General features: G+C 43.6%; 1 protein-coding gene across 1 annotated transcript in view; it reads right to left on the bottom strand.

The window, feature by feature from the left end:
- Window positions 1–504: 504 nt before the first annotated feature.
- The window catches only part of GRM2 (glutamate metabotropic receptor 2), a 78,860-nt gene continuing 59,454 nt past the window's right edge, over window positions 505–19,910 (bottom strand). Inside the window, exons 3-6 of the mRNA XM_053377476.1 lie at window positions 15,074–15,911; window positions 12,477–13,543; window positions 3,604–3,778; window positions 505–1,647 (exon numbers count right to left, since the gene is read on the bottom strand). Coding sequence (XP_053233451.1) covers window positions 1,574–1,647; window positions 3,604–3,778; window positions 12,477–13,543; window positions 15,074–15,911 — 2,154 coding nt within the window. The 3' untranslated portion in view covers window positions 505–1,573. The remainder of the gene's footprint in view (window positions 1,648–3,603; window positions 3,779–12,476; window positions 13,544–15,073; window positions 15,912–19,910) is intronic.

Raw genomic sequence — 19,910 nt, 5'->3', positions numbered from 1 at the left:
GGAAAGGCTGCTCTTGACCAGGGCCCTAATATTCTCCAAGTGATCTAGGAAAAAATATGGAGAAACTTGACTCTGGGGACATATGGGCAAAATGGTGTCTCTCCATTTAGACTCATATAAATAAATCACCTTCCTACACTTCCCATGGCCTTATCACTTGCTGCTTTTTTTCGTGAATTCTCATTGCAAGGGAGTCATGGGCAACTTACAACTGCCAGGAGCAGCTCCTCTATGCCTTCCACATGTGCTGTATCAGGACGATTTTGGGCATCACATGGCACAACAGGCTCTCAAACAAAGATGTGCTCTTCCAAGCCCACATTCCCAGCAGGTTTGCACTTCTGTCTTTCGTGACATCTATGCTGGCTTAGCCATGTCCGCAGAATGGAAGGTGGCTCTAGGCACCAGGCCTGTTGGCAGACCAACTCTGCTTTACAAAAATGTCTGCAAATGTGACATAAAGGCTGGCAACATTAAACCCGCCATGTGGGAATCCCTTGCAGACGACCGGGATGTGTATCCATAGCAGTGATCAGAGGAGGAATGACTGCTGGGAGGAGAGCAGAGAAAAGAAATTCCATGTTGCACCTGTAGCAGCACAGCCAGACACCTTCACCTGCCCCAGCTGCAACAAAACATGTCTCTCCCAGATCGGTCTCTACAGCCACAGCAGCTGCTGTAACCTTCTAACAGTTTGACTTCACCCACAAAGGTGCACTCCTCCATTGTCTCCTGAGACAGATGGATGCCAACCAAGGAATAATACTGGACTCATCTGGGATGTGTGTTTTCTTTGCCTCATCTTGTTTCGTTCTGCAGAGCGGCATATAAGATATAACTCACTATTCTGTTAAAAACCAGGTGTGTAGTTCTATTTCTCTTCTCAGATATTATGACAGGAGCATTTTGTCAATTCATTTCAGGAAGCTTCTCACAGAGATTATGCTTGCAAGCAGCTGGTAGACATATTACAAATATATGTATGTTTGGAGTCCTTGCAAGTATCAGTGTGTGCCACCAGGTTTTTAAATCGTGAGGAGATTCTATCCCATCTTTTCAATCCATAGCACCACAGATTCCTTGGTATTCTTCAGAGTTTTAATATGGATCCTCCCTCTTAACAGCAGAAGTATTGTATATATTGAGGAAAAGTTTGAGTGAATGCAGTTTGTTATAAACAACAACAACCAACAGCTTCACCGTTCCTTTTCAAGTGTAGACAAGATAAAGGAATATATGTGGATTCTTCATTGTCACCCTAGTAATCTGATACGGAATCAGTCTTGCATCCATATGATGAGGGCAACATCATGGGCCTCTTCACAGATACATTCTCAACTGTGCCAAAGTTTCCTTGCATCTCTAAACTGGTGCTGGACTTTGGGGGTAAAGGATAATCTCTGTTCTCTTGCTTTTTCCTTGGAAAAAGTTGTTCAACAAATAGGCATGGGGAACAGGGTTTCTCTCTCTCTTTTTAGGAAACAAGAGGCCCAGTGGGAAAGAAGAAGGCATGTGTTCATAGGGAGCGAGCACAGAGGCAACATACGGTAACTGACAGAGAACACAGAGGCATTCACAAGGATGATGTTGTGGAGTCCACCACTTCACGGCCATTGCACACTGTTGGCACAAATTGAGAAGATGACCCTGTGGGGCAGAGAACAGAAGGAGGTTTCAATGAATAGCAGTTTTTAACAATCCTGTACTTACCCAAACACTACCATCTGCAAACCACCACTCCATCTCACCTGGTGGTGCTGAGTTCCCATGCATCATAGCTGAGCTGCCAATCATCTATTTTCAGCCATCTCAAATTCTAGCACATCAGCTCTAACACAATCATCAATACATTTCATTGATATAAACACTGAGTTGATTTGTTTAGAGCTTTTATTTATATACCATGCAATATGCACAGCTCTGTCTTCATCCTTACAAGATAGGTAAAGGACCCCTGGACGGTTAAGCCCGGTCAAAGGCGACTAAGGGGTGCGGCGCTCATCTCACTTTTCAGGCCGAGGGAGCTGCGTTTGTCCGCAGGCAGCTTTCTGGGTCATGTGACCAGCATGACTAAACAGCTTCTGGTGCAACAGAACACTGTGATGTAAGCAAGAGTACACACACTGCCTGTGGGCTTCTCAGGGCACTGATTGGTCACTGTTGGAGAAAGGAAGCTGTCCAATGGTCAGGGATAATGGGAGTTTCCCTCAGATCTGATACAGCAAAGCTCTTCTTATATGAAAATCCTGATCACATGTTGTCTCTGTCCAAATGGACACAAGTAGCAAGGGAATGCAAGATGCTGTTTGTCACCACATTTTCTTCTAACATACTGCCAATGAGAAGCAGCAGATCTAGCAATAACACACCCTTTTGTTAGGACTTGGACACAGCTAAGAAAAATTATTAAAAGGAGTGTTTTATTCCTCCCAGAATAGAGGATTCACCACACTCTATGGCCTGGTTTGGATTATTATTCTAGGCTTCTGGAAACCATTGCCTTAGGAAGCCAACAATGGGTGCCAGGATCAAGTCCTCTTCCCCTCCTCTCACATGCCAACCTTGGTGTGGAGGTTTTGGCTTGTTTTAAGCTGGAGTTCCTCATCACATCTGAACCAGGAAACCAGGAAAACAAGCCCAAGCCAAACTGGTTTCCTGCTTTTGAAACTGAGTTGTAATGGCTGAACTGCAAGCCCCATGACATTTCTACCCAAGTGTAACTTTACAGGGGAACAGGGAATAAATGGTCTGTGTCATTAATAGAAATATGTTCTTGGCTTATCTATACTGTTTGTTTACTGCAAAGTATAACATGCACAATACTGATTAGCAAAACCAAGCTGTCTTTATAGCCATGTGCTTGACCATTAACACACACAATTTTATACCTGTGCCAAAATCAGTACCCTTAGATTTGTATGTTTCACTCCCTCAAATTATTTTGTTTGTCACCAGGTGTGATGTATGGAAGTGAGAGATGGACCATAAAGAAGGCTCATCACCAAAGAATTGATGCTTTTGAATTATGGTGCTGGAGGAGACTCTTGAGAGTCCCATGGACTGCAAGAAGATCAAACCTATCCATTCTGAAGGAAATCAGCCCTGAGTGCTCACTGGAAGGACAGATCATGAAGCTGAGGCTCCAATACTTTGGCCACCTCATGAGAAGAGAAGACTCCCTGGAAAAGACCCTGATGCTGGGAAAGATGGAGGGCACAAGGAGAAGGGGACAACAGAGGACAAGATGGTTGGACAGTGTTCTCGAAGCTTCGAACATGAGTTTGACCAAACTGTGGTAGGCAGTGGAGGACAGGAGTGCCTGGCATGCTCTGGTCCATGGGGTCACGAAGAGTCGGACACGACTAAATGACTAAAAAACAACAACCCTGTGATATTTGGATAAAAGGGAGTATATAAATTTAATAAATAAAATAAATAAAAAATAGCTTATAAAATTCATCACCACTGTGTAGTGATGGGAAGTAGCTTAGATGTTGTAAATAAGGATTAAACAAATTCATGAATCCATCAATTGCTGTTAGGCCCTGATGAGCCATTCAGAATGCAGAGAACAGTACCTAGGGGGAATCCTATGTTACTCACCATGCGAGTGGCTGGAGCTTGCAGCGGTCACACTAAAACGGTTGGTGGAAACACGATGGCTGGCGACATTCTTCTGGGGCTGGAAGAGGATGATATGTAACTTGGGAGTAAAGAGGCAACCAAGGACCACTGTGCCACTGAGGCTAACAGAGATACACATGGTGGTGGTCTGGACCTGTGCAGAGGAAAAGAAAGAAAAACAGTGCATCAATTTGTAAGGTAAAGAAGGAAAGTGTGGTGTTTACATGTGTCCATACTTATGTATCTCCGCATATAGGAACTGCCCAAGTACACACTTCCAACTGGCAGAGAAATAGGCAAGTACCATTTGATTCTAGACTAGAAGAAGCATGATCTTCACTCAATAAATCTTCCCAAATTGTATAAACCTATGCAATGCACTCTGAGTTCTTCGTTCTCTCCTACCAACAATCATTCTCTTGTTTTCCTAAGGGTATGTGCGTTTCTGAAGGTTTCTTTCAAGGTTTGGCTTCTTTGGCATGTGGGGAAAAGTCATACATTACTAACCCAACCTATTCACAGTGCTGGTCGCTTAACTTTAAAAAAGGACATGGGGAAATTAAAAGGGCAACCCAATCACATTCTTGAAAATAAAAGAAATGAAAACAAATGAAAAAAAGTTGTTTCTTCCTAGGGCTGGACATGTATTGGGTCCCTTGTCTGCAGAACTGTGCAGCACCTTTAAGACTATCTGATTTAAGCTGCTATCTTATAGGTGCTTACCAGGTGATGGAGCAAACCCCATGAAATTCAGTCGGGCTTACTTCTGAGTAGACATGTGTAGGAGTGTACAGTTATAAAACCACGCTTGTCCATATAAGGTTAAAGGTAAAGGTACCCCTGACCGTTAGGTCCAGTCGTGGATGACTCTGGGGTTGCATGCTCATCTCACTCTATAGGCCGAGGGAGCCGGTGTTTGTCCGCAGACAGTTTTTCCGGGTCATGTGGCCAGCATGACTAAGCCGCTACTGGCGAACCAGAGCAGCATACGAAAACGCTGTTTACCTTCCCGCCGGAGTGGTAGCTATTTATCTACTTGCACTTGACGTGCTTTTGAATTGCTAGGTTGGCAGGAGCTGGGACCGAACAACGGAAGCTCACCCCGTTGCGGGGATTCGAACTGACAACCTTCCGATTGGCAAGCCCTAGGTTCTGTGGTTTAGACCCCAGCGCCACCCGCGTCTCCCATATAAGGTTATGTCACACTAAACAAGTTAGTTAGTTGTCAGTGTAGCCTGAAGGAATAGGAGTGCAGCCCATGAAATCCTAAAACATATCCTTCAGGAATGCAATCCAATAGATCAGAATTAAGCCTCATTGAATTAAGTGGAAGTCATGTATTAGTATATATCTGATGGTTTCAGCTATAGGTTTATGTCCCTGCATATATTTTAAGTCTTGCTCTCTCATTTCTTATTGTTGTTCTCTCCACTTATCTGTCTGTATATTATCACAGATATGTGGACAACCAGCTTTATCACTTCTTCCTGTGAATGTAGGATTCACATGCCACCCTTGGTCTGGCTCAATTTAGTTCTTATGTTTGTGTCATGAAGTTCTATTTTGTTATTTGGGTTACATGGATATTTATTTTATTTTTTAAATCAACTTTAAAATGTATTACTGTAGCCCCCTTGTTGCAATCTAGTTCTACATACACTAACTCAATGGCTTCCATAAGGTGCGGAAGAAGTTGAAATTCCCTGCCTTTGGATTGCTAAGAAACAAGCATGCTATCTTCCGATAAAATTAATACACTTCTGCAGTTTTTGCACTCAGTACATTCCCCATACTGATGGAAGACAACTCCCATGGCATATAAATGGATTTAATATAACAAATGAGAAATATGAATTGAAAGTTATTATCACAAAGACTCAGGAACTGTCAAGAGATTCGGCTGATTTCATGAACATATACATATATATTTCTTAAAGAAAACGAAGCCTTCAACAGATTAAGGAATTACCAAGATGAGAGTGTAGAAAGAGAAAGCAAGTCTCTGACAAAAAGCTAATAATGTCAACTGCCAGTTGGTTCCTCTCCTGAGACATATCAACACACTCTCTAAAGTCACAAGAGCATGTGATTTTCCAATCACAGGATGACATCTACTCTTATTCCCTGATGCTTCCAGCAATAGCAATTGTCCTATAATTTTTGTGGTTCCTAAGATGCAGTTATCATACTAACATAGTATAGGTTGCTGGTGTCATCTCATGGGCCCGAATATTTTTTTTGTAGAAAAACACTTGTTGAAAACTTCTTGCTAATTTTTTCCTAGGGCTTCTAGCCTAGGATGATTTGCACAGCAGACTCAGTAATTAAATTAACAGAATCCCTGCCTTGACCTCCAGCTCCACTGAGGACTACTGTACTCAATGGCTGAGTTCGCATCAAGCATCTATAGATACAGATAATCAGTATATTATCTTTAACATATGCACCTGAGGAATTGTTCTATGTAACTCAACATTCTCATCTATAGTAGCTGATGCAGCTGGAAGAGGGGCCACAGCGTTTGGTTTACATGCTGAAGGACTCAGGTTCAATCCCTGATGGCTCCAGGTAGGGCTAGGATTGTCCCATGTGAAATACCAGAGAGCTGCTGAGTGGAGTTCTGCTCACAGAATTCTGCCACAAGAGTTGGGGAAGGAGGGGGATTTTGACTGTCTACAGGGCTCCTTTGCCAAAGGGTCAGATTTATGCATTTATCTGAGCAGCAGCTAGGAGAACTCTACTCTTGGGTAGAAAAATACGGACAGATTGTTTCAAACATGTGCTCTAAGATTGGAGCAAAGCTTAAAATGTCCTTTCTCGTAGGTTACATGACAATAAGAGAGAGGAAACAGAAAGAGAAGACTTCACTTCCTCCCTAGTTGGAGGAAAGGGGGCATATCCTAGCTGAGTCTATGAATCTAACTCTGTGATCTTAACCCCTTCATGCACTAACTAGCACTCATGCATAGTTATGTTTGACTGCAATTTCCCACAATGAGAACAGTGAAGACAAAGGAACAATCTCCCTAACAAAACAAATGTATGTGCCAACGGAGAAAGCGTCACACCCCATATTCTGTATACCCCCTATTTCCTCCAGGAAAGTAGCTACGGTGTTAGTACGTTGTTTCTTTAAGATTTGCTGAGTATACATAATTGATAGAGTAACTCGGGCAACCCAGACAGATGAGCGGGGTAATAATAATAATAATAATAATAATAATAATAATAATAATAATAATAAATGACTTAGCTGAGATTAGCTCAGTTATCTGGCAAAGGAGTAGAAATATACTTTTTAGTGATAGCTCCCCAGAGCACAGCACATGTTAGCTTTACAAGTTAATAAATATTACTACTTTTCTAAAAAATAGTTAATTCTGGTTTAGGAAAACAACACCGTACTAATTTAAATGGATATTTGCCATTCCCAGCTTGTGCAAAGCAAATACTTCTTTGCATTGGACTATCTGGTAACTTAATACAAGATGTAAAGTAAGAAGCAGCCCTTAATCCCTCCACAAGTCCAGGGGTAGTTTTAATTGTACAGTTGCTATGAAACCACTCTTACAAGTTTCTATGAAAGTGGGCTTGACATGTCATTGATCTGACCCTCTAGCAAAACTCTGACGAAACATTTCCTCTTGCTTTGGAGCCTTCTGAGACCAGGTATTTGGCAGGCTTAGTGAAATTTTCATTCTAATTTCCTGCCTGTGGGAAGTCCTTTAGTCTGACGCCACATGGGAAGATGAGAGAAATGCTGTTTTCCTCTGTCACCACCTCAAGCTCAGAAAGTGGAGACCCAGCAATGCAATAGCAAGACAGTGGGTCTCTTGCCACTACTAGGTCTTAGCAGTTTGCTGGACTAGTAGGGTTAAAATTTTACAACAAGCTTCCTGGGCTGCAAATGTACAACATTCAAGTTCAGGCTCAAACCTTGCAAACAGTTGTTGCACACCTAATTTCTCCTGTGAGTTTATTTGTTGATTAATATGTGATACATCCTTGGTTTCACTATTGCATGACTGGATCCCCTCATCTAATTGTGACTTGAAGCTATTTTTATTGATAATAGCTTAGTCATTATTTATTGCAATTGTTAAGAGTGAATTTCTGTTTAATTATTATTTGCTGGTGTCTTGAGAGTTAATTGCATTGTGTACTATTATATTATAATAGATTACTGAATATTACTTTATTTGATATAAGATGATTATTTTAAAGTTATGTTTTATTATGGTGCTTTGTATTGGATCAGATTATTATAAGGTGTATGTATTTGCTTTTGTTGCTGCTGCTGTAAACTGCCTTGTGCATAGAAATATAGAAAGGCGGTATACAAATTAAAAGTGGAATACAGAAGTCTCTTCCCCCTCCACCCCAATTTGCCTTTTGACTTGCAATTATATGCACTGAATGACCCATGCCTTTCTCCCAGATGAGTCCACCTCACAGGGTTGTTCTGAGGATAAAATGGGGAGGATGAGAACCATGCATGCCGCATTGAGTTCCTTTGATAAAAGATGGCATGAACATATTGTGAATGGTTTTCTTTTTTAAAAAATTGCTGCCTTGTCTTATTAAACACCTTTGTGTTTAGAAACTTCTCCTTGAGTTCGTCTAGTTTCAGAGTTTGGGATGGATATTGGAACAACATACATATTGTGCAAAGTGTTAATGAAACTGGGGTCCTACGTTATTTAGAGATGGTCAAACGTGCAGCACAACAGAGAGGGGTCCAAAGTGGGACAGCTAATGGCAGTCTTAGAGTACACATCCAAGCTTTTACTGGGCCAGCCCTACCATTAGACTGAGTGAGATGCAACCTCAGGCAGATTTGAGGTGTCATGAAAGCACAGAAGATGGTTATTTAATTTATTGTTGCATTCTTAGTGCAATGGATTGGGAGGAGGGACTTTTGCCTCAGGGATGTTCTGCCTCGGGTACCACAAGAACTTCCCAGCCTTGGGCTTTCTTCACATTGACTTTGATGGGGAGGGGGCATTTGCTGCTCTGCCTCAGGCAGCAAAATGTCTTGCACCAGCCCTGAGCATGCTTGGGTGCTATGCTGGGTTCTAATAAGCAGTTGGGGAGAGATGTGCAGGGAGATGGAGGACAGCAGTGATGTTTTATAAAAGCTTTTATAGTTTTGTACTAGTTTCTAAAGTAATTCTGGGAGCCGAGGGCACAGAGGACCCTGTCACTCAGCACTTCAGAAGGTAGCTGCGTAGCAGGATTTTTCCATTAGCCTAATCAAATTACAAACTCAAGTTCCCACATTTCATGCAGGCAAGGTCCCTGCTTCCGGGTGGCTTCAATGGAGCTGTGCTATTCAGCACCCATTAATAGCACACAGGTACTCTTTACAGAAATCAGAAAGCTCTAATAAGGTGCCTTTTGGGCCAAGTTTCTTACAGGCATCGTTCCAAAGTTTCTCACAGCATCATATTAACAAGCTCCCTGAAGACTCTGCAAGCTTCTCAGAAATGCCAAGTGCATTTAACCAAAGACCTTATGGAACAGGTGCCTGCTACCAGTACCAGATTTTAGTATCTATCCCTATACCAGTGACCCACCTCTACAGAAGATGGAACCCAGCTTAAATTGGGATGTTGCCATAGGATGGGTTAAACCAGAAGTGGGCAATAGGTACATTTCAAGCTAGTGGTGGATCTGTGGGTTAGCTCAGTTCTGATACTGAAAGTGGAAACAAATTCATGGTCTGAGCCATGTGCTCAGAGCACCCTGTTCCTTAATGATCAGAATTCATTATCTTAATTCCACCACCATGCACCTCTATTTTGCATGCAACTCCAGCTGGTGAACCTTGAAGCTGCAGGAAAAGAATAAAGTCAATCCCAGAAGCCTGCCTGCCCATCCCTGGTTTAAACTGCCAACACCTTTGAAGGGGCTTCATGATGGAGGTTTGTTTGAATGTTGGGCGTATTAATCTAGTGTTCCCAATACCCACCAGTCAAGTAGACTAGCAAGACCCATGACTTTGGCAATAGTCCAAAGGAGTGACTATCACAACAAATTCCTGCACCTCTTTTTCAGATACCTCATCTTTTCCAGTGAAATTGCCCTAACATAAAACCAGTTGGGGGAAGCTGCAAGGAAGCGTTAACCTAACTCCCTGCCCAACAAGTAGATCAAACACCACAATCCCTATTTTATGAAGGATGATGTCCCCCAAGGCCACAACAGAGATTGCTTAGCTTTCATATCCAGAAGATTAAAAAAAACACAGAACCATATTATAATTATTAAAGGTTATTGCACTATTAACAATTAAAACTGTTTTCTGCTTTGGAACTCACAGATATTGAAAACGAACCTCTGTATGGTCTGCATAGCACATTGATGGCCACTGGGGGCTGCTGTTTCTCTAGCGAAACAAACACCAAAGGCAGGGCCGCACTAAGGCCCAGGGAGACTGATGCAGTAGGAATGGAGAGTTGGAAATATTGTACTCATTTTAAAAATTACCTTAAGGTCCAGAAAGTAATTATTTCCTCGTCCCTAATTACCCAGTTGCAGATAATCATTGATGTTCATTGCTAGCAATGCACATTCTTCTACGATTCTTGAAAAATTATGCAACTTGCTATTTTTGACACAATCTGTTGAGTTTTCTTTAAGCAACTGCACATTTGTGGGGGTGGAATGGGCCCCACAGTCCCACATAATAGCTGAATTGCTGTGTCTTCATTACGACAGTAGCATGCTTACAAACATTCAGTTCTTTTCAACACAAGTCACCTCTAAGTGCATTGGCCAAATCTCTGGCAATTCTCCAACGTGTGTCCAGATTCCAATTGCCTCCAATATTTTCTGATCAAGTTTTTTTCAGAGATATGGTGAGCTGGGATCAGGATTTGAAATGGAATACTCAGAAATTCAACACAACCAGATCACTGAAAATGGCAGCTATCCCTCACTGAAGAATTATTATGTAAACTGATTCTCTCTAAATTGCTTTCCAGCTCATCAGTCTACAACCTAAGAAATGAAGAAATGCTCATTTGTTGTGCACTATCAAAATATCTTCTTTCAAGGTTCTGTTTCTGTTTTGGCTCCAGATCTGTCCAAGGGACTTTCCCACCAGATGAAGCAGGGGCAGCAATTTTCACAGATTCCTCCTCCTCCCTGTTGCCCCACAAAATTCTGCTTTGGAGGGTTCTGGGGCTGAGATTCACCCAACAAGTCATTGTGCAAGTGATTCATTTTGTGCAGTGGGACTCCCTCCCCAGCCTCCTCCCCGTGTACCTTTCCTGAAATTGACTCAGGGGAGGAGAACTCCCAAAACAGTGGGGGAGGGGGGAGAGGAGAGGAGGAGGGGTGTTCTTTCTGCTAAGCTGTAATGTTTGTGCTGACTTTGATCCAACTTGTGGAATTAGTAACAAATAGTCTGTAAATCACCCCTTCAATAAATCTTTAAAATGCCCCAGTACCAGTTTCTGTTCCTGCAAGGGAGGCTTTAAAACTGATTCACTATGAATCCTTCAGCTGGGATAGCAGCAAAACAAGCTATACCTGCATGTTTTTTTAAACAACGGCACAGAAAGGCTGAAAAAATTCAAGAGTGCTTTGCCTACCCATCCCAAACAGGCTGATACTTCACTTAATTTTAATTTTTTTAATGCAACAAATCCAACCTAATCCCCACCTCTCACCTTCACATGAAAACAACAGAGAAATGCTGGACTGAAACAATTTGACAACACCATTTTGCCCGGTTGCTTCAGAAAAACCTGACAGGATAGAAGGAGAGAAGAAAAGAGCAACTGGGCTGGTATATGATTTTGATTGGAATAACTTGACATAAAGTTGACATAAAGTATGGTTCCAGGAATGGAGAGACAGGCGGATAAGCCAAAGCTTCCAGCAATATTTTTTGGGAAGTGGGATATATGTAGTAACTTCAGCTAAAGGTAAAGGACCATTAGGTCCAGTCGTGACTGACTCTGGGGTTGCGGCGCTCATCTCGCTTTATTGGCCGAGGGAGCCGGCGTACAGCATGACTAAGCCGCTTCTGGCGAACCAGAGCAGCGCACGGAAACGCCGTTTACCTTCCCGCCGGAGTGGTACCTATTTATCTACTTGCACTTTTGACATGCTTTCAAACTGCTAGGTTGGCAGGAGCAGGAACCGAGCAACGGGAGCTCACCCCGTCGCGGGGATTCCAACTGCTGACCTTCTGATCAGCAAGTCCTAGGCTCTGTGGTTTAACCCACAGCGCCACCCGCGTCCCTGTAACTTCAGCTAATAATAGCCTAATAGAGAGTCCCTAGGGTCCCTTGCACTCTTGGCAATGAGCTGTATTAGCTCCCCCCTAGAAGAGGAAAAAACCCACTACTTTAGAAATGGCTACATTTTACACCACCCAAGTGCTCAAAGCGTCCAGAGTGAGAGCAAGGCAAGGGGCAAGGGTGAAAAAATATGCACACTTTCGTGCTACGGTGCAAGAAGGATGGGAAGCTTTTTCCGTTTCGATCTCACAGATTTTTTGCACTCCCCCTGGGCCCATGTCCCTGGCGAAGGGCGGCTTCGCCAACCCCCAGGTATGCTTCTGCTAATAGTGTGGAGACTGAAAAGGCAAGCTGACAGGAAGCCAAATAGTCCACTATAGTTCTGGAAGTGGCTTTCATGTCATGTGAAAGCTCAAATGCAATGTGGAAATGAGCACTTAGCAAAATGTCATGAAAATCGAACAAACTGCAGTGTGGATGCAGCCGGTGTGAATCTGCTCCCCCTTATTTTCTCCCCATCCAACAGAATAAGGATAGGTGATCTGAAGGTGCCTGCCACAGGCTACTTTCCGCCCTCATTCGCAGCAAGAGATGACTTACCCTGTAATCGCTAGAGGTGACGTAGAAGATGGGCAGGAAGGCCAGCCAGATGATGCAGGTGGTATACATGGTGAACCCAATGAACTTGGCCTCGTTGAAATTCTCAGGGCATTTCCTGGTCTTGAAGGCATAGACTGTACACAAGACTATCAAGAGCACATTGTAGGTGAGTGAAATGAGCATACTGGAGTCTTGGTTGTTGCACTTGAGTGTGACAATGTACCTTTTGTCGGGCTCCGTCTCCTTCCGCGTGCCGGGAGTCTCCACCAGGAGCCAGATGACGACGATAATGAGCTGGCAAGAAATCAGAGCCATGCAGATGACCACTTGGGAGGTGGGGCTGATGAACCTCGGGCGCTGCACGCCCTCCTTCACCCCGCTGAAGATCCGAGCGATGCGGTTGGTCTTGGTCAAGAGGGCCGAGTAGCAGACGGCGAAGGAGGTCCCCAGCCCCAGCCGCCGCAAGGTGCAGACCGCCGTAGAGGGCTTGGCGATGAAGATGAACGTCATGCTGTAGCACATCAGAACCCCGGTGAGCAGGATGTAGCACAGTTCGCGCCCGGAGGCCTTGACGATGGGAGTGTCGTTGTTCTTCACGAAGACGCCAAAAACAAACAGGGTGGAGATGAAGCCGAGGCAGGAAATGGTGACTGGTCCAATAGCCCAGACGTCCTTCCAGCGAATGTACTCTTGGGGTAGCTCATAGCATGCGTTCAGCATCGCGTTGGGCCAGTAGCCAAGCCCACAATCGCTGCAAGTGAACTCATCCAGCAGATATTCATAAGGCTGGCACGGGATGCATATCCAACAGCACATGTCTCCTGGCTGCATGCTCTTCATTTCATTCTTCTTGCAGGGATCGCTGCACTGGGAAACAGGGATGGAGGTCTTCACCCAGGGGATGAGGCTTGTGTTCAGGATGAGTCCTTCTGCCCAAAAGCCCACTTTCTGATAGCGATACCTCCCGTTGGCTCTGTGGTAGTTGAATATATTGTAGCGGCCAATCCCATCCCCACAGTGGTCAAATCGAACTGTGCTTTTGGTGTCTAATGATGGTCGAAAGGGAGCTGCGAAGCAGAAGAGCAAAGACTCATTTAAATGATGGAAAAGCTAAATGATTAGAAAATCAAATGTCCACATATAATTGAATCGCGCTCCACACGTACCTGTCACTCTCCTTTCCAGGGCATGTCTACAGAGGATTAACTACAAAGTGTTATCATACTTTGAAATAAATCTACTTCTGACTAATGGGATTGACAGAAAAATGTTTCACTAAGAAGAGGGAAAAAACACATTTGTGCAGAAAATCCTATTTCATTAGAATGCAATGTATAGAAACCCATTTTTGGTTATTTTTAATTACAAAAATCAAAATGGATATTCAGGACAACATGTTAGAAATGAACCAAAGCCTAATAGGGTGCTTTGTCCCTTTTGACCTTACAGTTTCAGTTGCAAGTGCCATAATCATGTGTTTGAGCACGCTAAATGTGCTCACATTTTCTGTTCTGCTGTTTTTCTTTTCATTTTTGTTATTTCAACCCATAATTTCATGTTCCCAGGCATTGTGATGTTACAGACGTGTGTCTGTTGCCCTCACTGTACTTGTTTGTATAGGCTCAGCAAACCTGTGGGTGAAATAGCCCTAAGGACCAATCTAGACGTGACAGTACAGTGGTACCTTGGTTGAAGAACAGCTTAGTTTATGAACAACTTAGATTAAGAACGCTGCAAACCCGGAAGTCGGTGTTTTGGTTTGTGAACTTTGCCTTGGAAGCAGAACATGTTCCACTTCCTGTTGAGTGTGTTCCATTTGTAAATTGAGTCCCCCACTGCTATGGGAAAGCATGCCTTGGTTTAAGAATGCTTTGATTTAAGAACAGACTTCCAGAATGGATTAAGTTTGTAAACCAAGGTACTACTGTAGTCACATGACTGGCTTCATGTGCTTGTTTTTCCTTTATTAAACAGCAGCCACAAACCCCCTGATCTAGACAAGGGCCTCAAAGGAGCCACAGTGTTAAAGCCTCCCTCCACCAACCTTGCAATCTCAGTCTAGATTAGGGCTCTTCAGGGCTGCTCTTTAGAGAGAGAAAACAGGCAAGAAATGGCTAGTTAGATGATTAACACCGTGTCTAGGGAAGATGCAATGTTGTGAGGACTTTCCCCATTTCCTCCTCCTCCTTATCAGGTCGTGTGCTATAAGGCTTTTCACCACTGTGAGTGCTTGCTGGTTGAGAGATGGAGCAGAAATGGAGAAAGGCACCTACAGGCTAAGCTTTGTTCCCTTCTCAACAGCAGATCAGAGTTGCATGCAGACCCAGAGCCAGCAATATTAGAAGGAATTTGATATCAAGCTAAAGCAAGCGTTCTGCCAGGGCAAGCATTTTGGCTGGCCAAACGGAGCAACCCCACATCTCCTCCCTCCCATTGTGCTGCATGTGCCCATACAGAAAAGCACATATTTCCCCCATATAATATGAGAATTAGCCATGAGGCCTCACTGACCACCTTAGGCTGAAGCTGCACCCTTCTTCTCCCATCACACCCCAAGCCTTTATTTTCCCACACCCCAAAGCACAACCTCGGCTTACCATCAAATGTCACATTCAGCATGAATTCCTTGTAGAACCTCTTGCCATTCACAGGCTTCATGGGGTCACAGAGCTTGGTGGCGTTGGGGCACAGCGCTTGATACATGTTGTGCAGGGCGTGCGCCATTGCGTAAACCGCATTGATTACAAACATGATCTTGGATTCCTGCTCAAACTTGCCTGTCTTCAGGGAGAAGCGGCTACAGTTCTGGCTGTGGAAGCTGCACTGGAACTTGTGTTCCCAGAACTCCCGGAACCAAGGGTTTCGGCTGTTGTTGTAGGGGTCAAGGTTCCGGAAGTACACTGCGAATTCCTGCACCGGGTAGGAAGCCAATTCAATGGTGATAGCTCCCTCAGCTATTGGCTCACTGCCAGCCACCACACTCTCGAGAGCACCCCAGCCATCACTGGCCACCCACGTGAAGGACACGTTGATCCTCTGAGCGGCTGCCAAGAGCTCTCGGGCATCTTCACTCCGGGTGAATAGCACAACCACCCTTGCGCTGGGCTTCTGCAGCAGGGCCTTGATCACCCCGTCAAAGGTCTTCTTGTTCATGGAACGGCCCACTTTCTCAGAGGTGGCGATGCAGATGTTGCGAGCCCGGGCTTGTTGCTCAAAGGCTTCGATGCCTGTTTCTCCATAGTCGCCTTCTGAGGCCACCGTGGAGACGTAGGTCCAGTTGAAGAAACGCAGGATCTCAGACATAGCCTTCGCCTGGTAGAAGTCTGGTGGGACAGTGCGAGCGAAGTAATCGTAGCGAGTCTTGTCGCTGAGCTTGGCACTGGTGGAGGCATAGCTGATCTGGGGGATCTGGAATAGTCGCAGCAGGTTAGCCACCTGAAGGGAAAGAGAGGAAGGAAGGAAGGAAGGAAGGAAGGAAGGAAGGAAGGAAGGAAGGAAGGAACTTGATGAGCAACACATAAGTGGCAACAGGAGAAATGGCATAGTTATAAAGCAGCAGTGGCGATGAAGAATACTCTACCTGCTCTGTAGAGGAAAATGTGATAATTTAAACATAATCCCCCAGAAGACTCTCCTGTTTACATTTAAAAGAGGAGGCAGTTCATAAACCTCATGTTTCCCAGATCCTAATTTGAGCAACTCTACCCTGAAAATTCAGTTTAGAAATCAGACCAAACCATGGTTAAGGAAGTTTAACTATGGTTTAGTTTGTGGTCTGAACTGACAAAACAAGCATTTGCAGTCAACCAACAAACCAGAAACCACTGCTTGAAGTGGGTTTCCAAACTATGGTTTCTGGTGCCAGTGGTTTGGCATGACATCTGACTTGACATGCCATAGCTATAGATATCCTTCTGCCTTCAGATGCTGCTTCACCATGTGAAGGAAATGAGCAACATGCATTTAAGAAGCTGAGTCCAGAGAGGATGGAAAATGGAAACGCACAAGAAGCTCTGAATTAAAGCATGGTTTGCCTTCTATATGATTCTCAAACTGTGGTTCAAATTCTAAACTGTAGTCAATGCAAACCATGGTTTGGTGTTTAGAACAAAATTGATCATAGTCTGTCAGTATACAGTGGTACCTCAGGTTACAGACGCTTCAGGTGACAGATGCTTCAGGTTACAGACTCTGCTAACCCAAAAATAGTACCTCAGGTTAAGAACTTTGCTTCAGGATGAGAACAGAAATTGTGTGGTGGCGGTGTGGCGGCAGCGGGAGGCCCCATTAGCTAAAGTGGTGCTTCAGGTTAAGAACAGTTTCAGGTTAGGAACAGACCTCCGGAATGAATTAAGTTCTTAAGCCAAGGTACCACTGTATCTGGTTTAATGTGATGAGGAAGAGAATGGAAGAACTGCAAGGCACAGGTACCCAGGTGGCATTGCATAAGCTGGCATCTGAGCCTTCAGCAGGCAATACATACACACTTCCTAACTTTTTGGTGTGAATATGAGGACGAGCAAATTGTACTCTAAAAATCAGAGCTCAAATTCCGAGTAAATGATATGCTCTGTACCACACTGAGATGTATCTGCACCAGTAGAGGGATATACCGATGGTCTAATATTTAAACCAGTGAAGGTAGGTCCATTAGGGCAATTGGGATGCTGCCCCACCAGCTTCAGCTTGCCCTCAGCCAGCCCTCACCTGCCTGCCTGCCTTCTTGCTTACATCCAGCCCAGAGCACTCCCTGTCAGCTTCCTTTACTTCAGTCTCTGTGTTTCCCCTTGTAAAACTCAGAAGGAAGGCGAATAGGAGCAAAACTAGAATTAGCTGGTTCTGCCTGCCATTGACTCTGGCTGGCTCCACCTACTTCTGGGCTCCCTGCCTCCCACTCCACCAGTCGCACCAGCCACCAAGGATTAAAACATTTGCTGTTGAAAGCATATCCTTAATACTGCAACCCATTTCTAAGGCATTAGGTTAACAGCGGTTAACATTGTTGACCTTATTTGCCTTGTCTGAGCTAATCATTTATGACACATCAATGCTACGCTGATGTTTCTTTACTATGGATTTAAACTGTTTCGTATGCAGTGAAAATCTTTGCACAAACGTCTACTGGATGTTGGAGTGCACAAAGAATAAATGACACAGAGTGACACATGTTCGGTGGGCACCTTAAGTCTGAGCCACACAGAATACAATAAGTGTGATGTTCTGCGGTGTTGAAATGGCCTAAATCATCTTCCTGGACCATTGAAATTAACCCCTCGCTGAGATGAATAGGGCATTTAATGGGGACTTTCATTGTGAGCTTCTTGCAGCTTCTTACAGACAGATGTGAACTCATAAATACATGGATGGCATTTTGGACACATTTTCTCTGGAGCTGCAATAGCTAAAACCCTGGGGTTTAATCTCGATCAAATCAATAGGCATTTGCCGCTGGCCTCAATGGGAGGTGGATTGCAAGTGGCAAGATAAGATGATGGTGAATTAGGTAGCAGCTTCATACAAAAATCTGATACATGTTTCCCACTATATGTTCTGACCTACATATGACTGACTGCATGGTTAGCCCTTTATAAGGAACTAGGCTAAATCACACCTAGCTACCACAGTAGAAAAATAAAGCAGGGTCTATTATGTGTTGTACTCAATGAGCCACTCTTCCCATTAGTTTCAAGTTACAGACTCTTTATAATTGAAGACAGCAAAATAACAAGCCTCTCTAGATTGTCAGCATCTTGTTTTGGTTTGTAAAATCCTTCTTTCCTGGCATGTGGAAGAGGCATGGCATTGATTGTCACACACACAGGAGCACTTCTAACCATGACTGCACATGCAGCCATAACAAATGTATGCATAAGGCATCCTATTGACAGCCTCCCTAGCTCTCTGCATGCATAATTGGTACAAATGTCCATCACATTTGCAGGATATTGCTCAAAGACAGTACTTTGCAACAAGAAAAAAGCTAATAGAAACCTGCCTCTTAATATGAGAGCTCGCTCAAGGATGACCAACTTGGAATGCCAATTCTGAAATCATTTTGAATTTTTACTATGGAAATGTTGCAATTTAGGCTGCGGAGGAGCAGCCTGCCTTGCCTATATTCAATACCACATATCTATCCGATTACTACGAAAAAACCACATCAAGCACTCTTAAAATACACTACTTTTTGCAATACATACAGGAAGTGGCCTTTGAACGTTTCTGATAATCTTATTCCTCTATCAGCATGTTCTTGCTCAGTCCACCCCCATGGAAACTGAAATGTTGCATCCGGTCTATTAAGGAGACTCAGAAATTAACGCCCCCTGCCCAGACCATATGCAATGCAATGCACACACGCGCGCACACACACACACACACACACACACACACACACATATACAATGCAACTCAGTATCAGAAAGTAACATAGTATGTGTGCATTTAAAGAGTACCCAGGGGATATGGTCAAAGAAAAGGGGAGGGGGAACCCTCCTCTCTAAGGCAATCTTAGCAAAGAGTTGTTTAAACACCAAGTTATGAGCATATCTAAGGAGTCTGAATGGAAAGGAAGGACTAGAATTGCCAACTCTCAGAAGAAGATGTCTGGTCTACTCTTTTGCATTAACAGCATATATATGAAGGAATCAGCAGGTGGGCCATTATCACCTACTAAAGTAGTATCTGTTGATCAAGCTCCTGTAAAAAGGACTATAAAAATATGGAAACCCTAGGAATAATTTTCCTGTAAATATAAAGTAGTAGGTTTATTATTATTATTATTGATCAATACTCCAGCATTTATGCACATAACACAGAGCTATATATTCCAAAACAAGGAATTGCACCAAATCTAAATTACTTAACATGTCTCTTTAGTTACTTGAAATATTTTTTCTGCTTTTTGACCAAAAATGCCCAAGGCAGGTTGCAACATCTGTCTGTCTGTCTGTCTGTCTGTCTATCTATCTATCTATCTATCTATCTATCTATCTATCTATCATCTATCTATCTATCTATCTATCTATCTATTATCTATCTATCTATCTATCTATCTATCTATCTATCTATCATCTATCTATCTATCTATATCTATCTTTCATCTATCTATATGTCTGCCACCTTCTCTTGTCAAACTCCTGGGTCTTTCAGGGATGTGGCAGGCAGAAACTCAACAGATGATGCATGGAGCTTCAAAGAAATGGATATCTTCACCTGTTGAGCTTGCAAACCCTGAGGATATTTCTTATATTTCCTTGATGACGTGATGCAAAGTAATCCAAAGCTGTTAGCTCTAATGCAGTAAAGGTTGCTGAAAACAAGCTGTTACGACTGAGGCCTGAGTTTCTCCAGAGCATTCGTGACCAACGGCTGGAATAGTTTACTCTCGGTCATTATTTTACACTGACATTATTTCCCTTGCGGTCTGAAGCC

The sequence above is a fragment of the Podarcis raffonei genome, chromosome 2 (genome assembly GCF_027172205.1).
Source record: "Podarcis raffonei isolate rPodRaf1 chromosome 2, rPodRaf1.pri, whole genome shotgun sequence".
In the NCBI taxonomy this organism is placed as follows: Eukaryota; Metazoa; Chordata; class Lepidosauria; order Squamata; family Lacertidae; genus Podarcis; species Podarcis raffonei.
This window is presented reverse-complemented; position numbering and strand designations above follow the sequence as displayed.